General features: G+C 42.0%; 1 protein-coding gene across 1 annotated transcript in view; it reads left to right on the top strand.

Annotated features, from left to right (window-relative positions):
* PKP2 (plakophilin 2) overlaps window positions 1-7,203 on the top strand; it is a 78,013-nt gene extending 70,810 nt beyond the window's left edge. The window contains exons 12-13 of the mRNA XM_081083680.1: window positions 5,522-5,609; window positions 5,760-7,203. Coding sequence (XP_080939806.1) covers window positions 5,522-5,609; window positions 5,760-5,828 — 157 coding nt within the window. The 3' untranslated portion in view covers window positions 5,829-7,203. The remainder of the gene's footprint in view (window positions 1-5,521; window positions 5,610-5,759) is intronic.
* The last annotated feature ends 3,019 nt before the right edge of the window (window positions 7,204-10,222 follow it).

The following is a 10,222-nucleotide window of genomic DNA, read 5'->3' on the forward strand; positions in this document are numbered from 1 at the left end:
TGGACCACCGGTCAACCGGCCTGTCACTATGACGATGCAATGACCACCAGGGGGTAGACGATCAGTGCAGGAGCTGCCCCTGGTGGTCAGTGCAATCCCACAACAAACTTCCTGCCGCTGGCCAACCTCCCACAGTCCCTCCCCCCAGCTGGCTGGCCCCAATAAGCCCGATCAGGAATGGGCAAGACAGTCCCAATCGGCCCCAATTGCCAGCCAGGCCAAGGGACCTCACCTGTGCACGAATTCATACACTGGGCCTCTAGTCCTATTAATTAAAGGCCAATATGCAAATTGACCAAAGAGCAGAACAGCTGGTCGCTATGATGTGCACTGACCACCAAGGGGCAGACGCTCAATGCAGGAGCTGCCCTCTGGTAGTCAGTGTGCTCCCACAGGGCTCACGCTGGTGAGGGCAGCAGTGGTGGCAGGAGCCTCTCCCGCCTCTGTGGCAGCACTAAGGATGTCTGACTGATGGCTTAGGCCCGCTCCCCCTGGGCCTACAGTCAGACATCCCCCAAGGACTCCCGGAATGTGAGAGGGCACAGGCTGGGCTGAGAGGATCCCCCCCACCCCCACCCCCGCCCCTGCAAGTGCATGAATCTTGTGGACCAGGCCTCTAGTAATAAAATAAAAAGAAAGGAAGAGAATGAAAAAACTTGTATAATCAAATTATTACTATTACTTAATTTAGAGTGATAGGATCTAAAGGGGGCATGAAGATTACTATCTTTTTCTCTTTATACAATTCTGAATTGTTTGACTTGTTAAAGACAACTTACTTTTGTAAATAACTAAAAAAGAGAGAAATGTTATAGCCCAGTTCTAATGAGTTGCAAAGCAAATGGACTTCCTCTGTAATGGACAAGCATGTGCTTGGCCACACAAGGGTGAGCAGAGGGGTCTGTGGCATCCTGGGTGATCACCTGTGTCCTCTACCACAGCCCCACCCAGTATAAACCCCTTGTGCTTTGAGCCCCCCTCTGGCAAAGTTCATGGGAGGGAAGACCCCATTCAGAGTCAGGGTCACACGATGAAAAGGAGCCTGGTTAGAGGTCAGTTCCTAAGAGCAGGGAATATTCACCTGTACCCAGAGCCTGGCAAATAGCAGTTGGTCTGTCTTTGTGGGGAAAAAGCGAATTATTGCTGCAAAACAGAAATGACTATTTGCAGTAGTCATCCAAACTTCTAAGCAAATTTCCAAAAGACTGCATGATTTTACTTATTTGAGTACTCAGACATAACGGGCACATTGGAGTAAAAGTTGCTGGTGAAAGTGGCCTCTTTTGTAGTGTCTCAAGAAAGAAATTTCAAAGGGCTCATGCATGGAGAAGTTTAAATGTAGTGGTAAGATTTTTATTGGGCTGAAGAGAAATAATACACCCTCAGGGATGTAGAGGGTGGTCAGGCTCTAGCAGCAACTTCCTTGAAACTTCTGATAGTCCTCCATGTTTTTTCTTGGTTCTCCATAACGAGCAAGGTGTCCCTCAAACCATCCAACCCACTTCCCTATTTCTCCTGGGCTCTCATTGGGCCCTGCCCTTAACCAATCCCTTTCCTGGACCTACCAGGGTTTCATGCCCCCTATCCAACCTGATTCTTTCCCCAGATTTTTCCAGGCTAGGCTCTGCCTCTTTATATCACCTTTTGGCTTTTACTTCGCATGCTTCAAGTAGAAGCTCCTCCCCTGTGCCATGTTGACTTCTAAGAATTCTATTGCGTCATCTGGTTTCTACTGTGCATGTGCTGAGCAGAAGAGTTTTCTCTCCTCCGTCCCATAATCTGGTATCATCAGGCAGCACCCCCCAGGAAGATCTTCCTGGCTGCTTGCAGGGTTAAGTCTCCTCCACGATACCCTGAAGTGTGTACATGAATTTAATGCTATAGCCTCCTAGTAAATCCAGCTTAATGGGATGCTGTAACTTCCTAGTGAAGCAGGCCCAATGTGTGATTCGCTTCCCAGTTTATTAAGTTTAATATTTGATTCAGCTCCTTCGTTTATTAAGCTCAGTGTCTGAATCCCCTTTGGGATTTAGACACTCTTTATTAATAACTAGCTAACTACCTCTGCTTAACACCATCACTTTGGGGAACTTCTTGTAGCTTAGCAACATATGGAGGAGCTAATCTGTTATTTCTTTGTTGCCCCAAGTGTCCATTTGTGAGCCAGTCCTCACATGCCCTGTCTAAAAAAAGAAAAGAGAAAAAGTCAACAAGGAATTTCTACTGTCTGTGCCTGATGCTCCTTGCTTGCTAAAGTGTTGTACAGCTGACCTGTAATTTATGGCATCAGTTTAAATGAAGACATCAACTGAGGCAAGCTCAGATTCCCAGAATTTGAGCTCATTCAGGAGTAGCAGAGCAATGACAGTGCTGGTAGCCCATGCTGCAGCAGCTTCCGGCGAGGCTCAGTCTTCTTTAATCAGACATTTACAGGGACTCAGTCTCTCAGTTCATAAGTTCTCTTCTTCTGAGGGGGCATGCATGACATTCTCTATTTCAGATCCGCTGGTTTCATTCTAGGTTGAGATCCTTTCACACGGGCTAGCCTGGGGACCAATTATCATTTATATCATTTTATCTTTGAATAAATGAGTTCCCAAGTGTCAACAGCCAACTTATAAACAAATTTTATAAATATAACACCCTCGTGAAGGGGAGGAAAAATACTTTTTTCTCTACCCTTCTAGTGTTATCAGGGGAATTGAGGTATTGGGGATGGAGTCCTTACGATATCTCAAGAAAAAGAATTTTTTGAGACTCACACGGGAGGATGAGTGATTTTTATTTGTGTTGAATTACATCCCTTGGTTTCCAGAGTCCCATTTCCCTTAATCCAGTTCTTGAAGGAGTGCAGCTGGGGCTTCAGTAGAGCTGAAAGCAAAGTCAGTGTCCGCAGTTTCCATTCCACATTGCAGCCGGGTCCAGTTCAGCAGCAGCGAGTTATATAGTCCATTAGTCCATTGTGTGTAGGGGTGGTCATGTGGGTGAAAGCAGGAAGCAGGAGTGTGAGAGCCCCAAAACTGGGAGTCAATCAAGAGCACAGCACGCTAAGAGCATAAGAGGAAGCAAGAAAAAGCAAGAGAGCTAACTCTTTTGTTTAGGGGATTAAATGTTCCCGTGCCTGCAGTGGCCACACCCATTCTGGCCAGTGGCCTTTTCCCAGGTGTGACTGACAAACAAGTACCTTTCTAATGTCCCCCAAACTTTACTGGTCATGTCTCTCTCGCCCCCTGTTCAGTGCCTTCCTCCAGCAATCTGTAGGGAATAGGCTGGCGGCTCCCTGGGGAGTGTAAAGCTTTAACTTCCTGGTGAAACTGCCTAAATGACATGTCTATAATATTTGGCCTTGCCTTTGCTCCTTTCCTGTTACTAATAACTAGGTTAATTACAGCAGTATCACTGGGTTCTTGGCTGAGACGCCCCTGCAATAAAAAAGACAGATTACCAAAAGAAAAACAAAGGAAGCTTGATAACATATAGGCCGTCTGCGTCCTTGGGAGAGACCCTGGAAAACTGAGTAACTCCTAGAGATGGCCCAGCCTCTAACAGAAGGTGCCGGGGCAGAGGGAGCCCGTTCAGCGGGATTCCCAGGAAAAGCACAGTAAACAGGGTTGTCAGGCAGATTTAACTCCTTGCCTTCTCCGTTGATCAGACTTTCTAAAGATTTAGTCATCCCTCACTTTCTGGTACAGAAACTCCTTACAAGTGGAGATTTTCCTTATAAATGTCTCTTTCACGGGTAACTTCCACTCAGTTTTCAGAGCTTTCCCTATGTCTGCTCTTTCTTAAAAATAATCAGCTTGCCGAAACCGGTTTGGCTCAGTGGATAGAGCGTCGGCCTGCGGACTGAAGGGTCCCAGGTTCGATTCCGGTCAAGGGCATGTACCTGGGTTGCGGGCACTTCCCTAGTGAGAGATGTGCGGGAGGCAGCTGATCGATGTTTCTCTCTCATTGATGTTTCTAGCTCTCTATCCTCTCCCTTCCTCTCTGTAAAAAATCAATAAAATATATTAAAAAAATAATAATAATAATCAGCTAAAATAATCCCGTGCCAGAGAGGCATATTTTGGGTTGGTGTATTCTGTTCCCCTTCACTTGCTGTTGAACTCTTTCCAATTTTAAATATTAGGGACCCATAGCTTTCATGGATTAATTAGTATCTCAGTTATAAACAAGCTAGTCTGAGAAATCCATGAGGTAACTAAAAATTCTGCTGATCTGCCTTACCCTCTCTGCCCGGTTGGTGTGGAAGAGAAAGGCTTTTAGCTGAAGAATGAGCCCAGCATGCGCTTCTCCATACAGCTTTGCATTCTCTATTCTCGGTTGCATGTTTACAAACTCCTATGATAGGAAAAATAAAAGATATGTTGCTTTGTTAAAAGAAAGTTCAGGTGGTAGAAGAGAAAAAGATCAAAGAAAGCATTTTCTCCTCAGCCAGAAACAGGAAATTTGGGACAAATTTAAAAGCAGAACATCAAAAACTAAATACAATGTCAAATTCAGTGGTAACTTGGATTTAAAACAGGAACACATTTGACATTTGCTCTGCACAAGAACAAAGACATTTTGAACCTATTTTAACAAATGTTCCAACAAGAATTTATTTTATTAACTTGAAAAAATTATTCCTACCTATAGAGTCACTCAGTCTAAGAGAAGGATATGTATATTTTTCAGTCATACTTTCCTGATAAAAATACATGCACACACATTATAAGCATACATATATATTTGTTCTATAAATGGCAGTATAAATATATAAATATAAATTGTATTCTATAAATAAATTTAAGGATTTGTAACATAGTCCTTATAAATATAAAAAATTTGCTCTATAAACTCTTTATTTGTTAGCACTGTTAGTGGTTTTATAAGATTTTTTTCGCCTGGCTGGAGTGGCACAGTGGTTGAGTGTTGATCTATGAACCAGAAGGTCACAGTTTGATTCCCAGTTTGGGCACAAGCCCAGGTTGTGGGCTCGATCCCCAGTAGGGGACCTGCAGGAGGCAGCCAATCAATGATGTTGCTCTCTCTCATCAATGTTTCTATCTCTATCTCTCTTTCTTCCTCTCCCTGAAAAATCAATAAAAACATATTTAAAAGATTTTTTCAAAATAATTTATAGCCTGGCCAGCATGACTCAGTGGTTAAGCATCGACCTTTGAACCAGGAGATCACGGTTTGATTCCTGGTTAGGGTACATGCCCGGGTTGTGGGCAAGATCCTCAGTGGGGGATGTGCAGGATGCAGGCGATCAATGATTCTCTCTCATCATTGATGTTTCTATCTCTTTCTCCCTCTTCCTTCCTCTCTGAAATCAATAAAAATATATTTAAAAAATAATGAGTGGTCCCTGGCCTGAAGCTTACCATTTGATTCTCTTGTCATTGTGAGTAACCTGACTTAATGGATGGCTACTGAGCAACAGCAGTTAAAGAAGATTCACAGACCGTCCAACAGCCACCTCCAGGAGCCTCAGACACATTCTCACTGATCTCGGAATGTCCTTTTCTTCTTTCAGCTATGCCTCCAACAAGGCAAGCAAAGCCGCTTCTGTTCTCTTATATGCCCTGTGGACACACACGGAGCTTCACAATGCCTACAAGAAGGTAAGAGCGCTCAAAAGGCATGCGTCCTAGTTAGCAGAGCCAGATCCTAATGGCCCACTTGTCTGACCCTGGAGGGAAATCACTAAGAACTGCAGTTTTGTGTGTGCAAATGTTGTTATTGATCATATTTTTTGTTTGCTTATTCCAAAGGCTCAGTTTAAGAAGACAGATTTTGTCAACAGCCGGACTACCAAAGCCTACCACTCCCTTAAAGACTGAGGAAAGTGAAAAGTGCTCTCAGAAATACCAACCTCACCATTCTCGGCCACACAAAAAAACCCCAAAGGAAAACACCTATTTTTCTACTTTCCAGTCCAAGAAACCTCAGAAATAAAGCATGCCTTGTTTTTATCCTTTTCTATTTCCATGGTCCCCCGAATCCAGAATATGATTTTATTAGTCTCCCGGAAGATTTTCACAAGTTTGCCACCAGAAGATACTGGCAGCAGGCTCTAATTACCCTCCACAGATAGTGGTCTTTGGGATTAGGGCTTATGGCTCATGCCCTCCTGGAACCGAAATGTGAATTCATGTGGAATGGACGTTGACAGAATAAATAAGGAAAGAAGCTGTTGTAGTATTACTAGGATTTTAAAAGTTTTATCTACATTTCCAAGTTTTGTCACTTATATGCACATTGCTTCACCAGAGAGCCATGCATATATTGTCTGCAGTGTTGAAACAGAATGGAAAGGACAAATATTTGCTAAGTTATCCAGGAGAAAATTTAATGGCAAAACTGTTTTTTGTTTGTTTTGTTATGACTTTGTGCTTGTTCTTATCCTCTTGAATTTTTTCTCTGACTTTAAATGAACTTAAAAGAAGTTTAAATCATGGAGCATGCATGTCTATAAGAAAAAAGAATTGAAAGGTAGTGATCAAGCAGATTTAAAATCTTTTCTACAGAAAAAGGAACTTTGGCTATGAAATTCAGTGTTTCCTCTAACCACTGAGTAAATGAGATTTTTGCTTAAGGAAATACTTTACCTATAACAACAGCATTAAATGCAAATCTCTTCTGAACAGTAGCACTCAATGTAATCTATTTCCTGGACTTACTTAGCCTCTGCAGTGGGCTGGTGGAAGAATGGACTCTATATTTAGCTACAAAAGGAACCAAGGTCTCTCAAACTGCAGGGCCAGCCCAGGGCTCTGAAAACACAGTTCATTTAAATGAGTTTGTTGTTATCAACCAGCCCAAATTTGCCCAACATTTAAAAAAGAGCACAGAGCCACTAAGTCTCATAATCTTCCTCAAGCCATTATTTTAAGTAAAGGAAACTCTAGAGAAGAAAAATAAAGATGTTATATTGAGGATAAAGGGGTCCAGGCCACCCAGAAGTGATATGAGAAGTACTCATATGTAAAAGTTGACAACATCGTCTATTAGGGCGAATCTGTATTAAGTGTTATTTTGACTGGACTCTGGTTTATGCCATTCATAAAGAAGTAATCTTCTCAACTACAATTCTGTTTTGTTATGTTTTTTAAAAGAAACCTTACAATGTTTGTTATAAGAAATAAGAAGTAAAAAATTCATCTCCTTTTGTCCAGAAAAGCGTAATAGAAAATAAATCCCCATTTTCTATTTGAATGTGTATGTAGGTCTTTATTATATTTAGAACTTGAAATTTTTTCCATTTTAACAGCTCAATGGAGAAGATTGAAGTTACTAACCTAGTTTAACCTGAAATTATTTAGATACCCATTTTTAAAATACTGAAGATAGAAATTCTCTTTTTCCAGAGTTTTGACAATAGGCATTTGGAGTATCTTTATTTCTCCAGGTAACTGATTTCTGTTCAAGAAGTTTCTGAAAAAAGAAAAAAAAAAGAAAAAAAAAGTTTCTGTATTTTTTAAGGCACTAGTGGAGTCTTTAGTAAAGTTCACCACAAAGTTAGGCAAAAATAACGTTGCCTGCATTAGAATCTGGGCATTTAATTTATGTATCTTAGTATATGTGATATGATTGATGTGATATTTGAGGATTTGACCTGATAAACTTTAATCTAATGACTAAGAGCTTAATACCTTGTAATTGCTTTGTAATTCTTCCCTAACTAAAGTCCTTAATCCTTTAACAAGTAACTCTTCCTATAAGAAAGATAAGACTAGCTAGTGACTAAAACTTGTTAAAACTGAGATACAAGTGCGTTAGCTATTGTTAAATTTTAGTAAATGGAGTGAGTCTGTGACCACGAAAGATAGACTATATTTGATCCCTGTGTTTTGCTTTGTCACTCTGTTTACAAAAACTTCATGCTTTGTATCTGTGAACATTTCTGAGGGAAGTCATTATTTGATTATCAGTTTTAATCACTGGTCCACTCACAAAGCTCTTTTATTTCCCATGTACCCAGACTATGCCCATGTCATCAAAGGAACTGACCAGCTGAGCAGGGCCCTTGCATTTATTCATGCTAAGAGTTCCAAAGGGCTGTGCCTTGTCAGGAATTCTGTGTGGTCTTCAAGAATATGGGATATTCCTGCCATTTCTATAACTGGAAACATTTGTTTATACCCATGGGAATAACTAAAGGATTATCTAACAAAATAGAGAGGAGATTAAATGTCAAGTGGGAAAATAAACAGCATGAGTAGATAAACCACTTTAAAACCAATATAATCACCCTCTGAAGAAGCAATTTCCTATAAGAAAAGGGAAATAGGAAATATTTATATTTATATATATATTATAGTTATAAATGAAATTTCCTTTAAATAACATGTGTGATGAAGTTACTGCATTAGAATGATGAGGACTTCAGTATATGTGTACTTTAAGCAAAACTGAAGAAGCCTCAGTCACAGAATCTGAGGATTAAGAGGGAATTTAGAGGGCATCTGGTCATGTCCTCCTTAAAGTATCTTCTTGCATCAGAAAAGACTCAGTTCTTATTGAAGTGACAGAGAAAAAAAATATGCCAGCATTCATTCAACTAATGCCCAACATGATCCTGTAACTAGCCCAACTTAAGACTCACTAGCTGTTGCATTTAAGTGTTTGTTGTGTGGCTCAGTGGATGACCATCGACCCATGAACTAGGAGGTCATGGTTTGATTCCCAATCAGGGCACAAGCTCAGGTTGCAGGCTTGGTCCCCAGTAGAAGGCATGCAGGAGGCAGCTGATTGATGATTCTCTCTCATCATTGATGTTTCTCTCTCTCTCTCTCCCTTCCTTTCTGAAATCAATAAAAATATATTTTAAAATGTTTGTTTCCTTTTTTATCTATACTTACTAGAGGCCCAGTGCATGAAAATTTGTGCACTTAAGGGGGGGTGGGTCCCTTAGCCCGGCCTGAGCCCTCTCACAGACCGGGAGCCCTTAGGGGTTGTCAGACTGATGGCTCCCCTTCAGGGAGTAGGCTTAAGCCACAGTCTGGCCTCCCTCTGCAAGAGGTGATCTGCGGGCTGATCTGGGGATACCGCTAGCCAGCGAGTGGCTGCCCCCCATCACCCCGCCACCACCACCACCCCCCTCTCCCCCGATCGCCATTGCCTCCCTCTGCCTGCTGGCACCTGCCTCAGCTGGCCTGGTGCTGCCTGCTCACCAGCCTCACCCCAGGGCCAACTGGTCATTCTGCTGTTCAGTCGATTTGCATATTAGGCTTTTATAATATAGGATTCCTTCCCACAACAAACACTTTATTTTTTAAAAATTGATTTCAGAGAGAGGGAGGGAGAGGAAGATAGAAACATCAGTGATGAGAGAGAATCATTGATTGGCTGCCTCCTGCATGCCCCCTACTGGAGATCAAGCCTGCAACCCTGACATGTGCCCTGACCAGAATCGAACAGTGGTTTCCTGGTTCATAGGTCAACACTCAACTACTGAGCCATGCCAGATGGCCGGAAACAAACTTTTCAAAATAAAACTCTTTTTACTAGTAGGTCTAACATTTTAGTTTATACTGGTACTGACCATTTAATCTCTTATGCAATTAAATGTAGCCTTTTAAGGACTATAAGAAAAAGAACTCTCTTTTTGTGATTTATTCAAGAAAGAGCACTCAAAATGCCACACACTGGCATAAGAGCTGTTTAAAATAGAAGGGAAAGCATTCTGAAGGCCATAGTTTGGGAAACACAGTTAAAGAGCCTGCAATATTTAGCTGGAGAGTGGTGGGTGCTATGTTATTCTGACAGAGTAGAATTGTGAGACTAACTCAGCAATAGTAGACATATTGAGTATACCCTACCGCATCCTCTGAAGTGTGCATATATTTTTTCTTTTTCTTTTATGTTTATATGTGAAAATAACCTGAAACAGAGAGAGGTTAAGTCACATTCCAAAGTCACATAGCTGGAAAGTGCAGAGGAGCTATATGAACAGGGCTAGGGGTGGCCAGGGCTCCTGTGGGAACCAATAATGACAGACTCATGTCTCCATGCTGGGGAAATGTGTGGTCTCTGGCTTTGATCCCTTAATCATTATGAAACTAGAGGCCCAGTGCACAAAATCCATGCACAGGGGTAGAGGGGGGCTCCCTCAGCCTGGCCTGAACCCTCTCACAATCCAGGACCCCTCAGAGGATGTCCAACTGCCAATTTAGGCCCAATCCCGGGATCAAGCCTAAACTGGCAGTCAGACATCCCTCTCGCAATCGGGGAC

Source organism: Myotis nattereri (genome assembly GCF_964212035.1).
Source record: "Myotis nattereri genome assembly, chromosome: 2".
NCBI classification, from domain to species: Eukaryota; Metazoa; Chordata; class Mammalia; order Chiroptera; family Vespertilionidae; genus Myotis; species Myotis nattereri.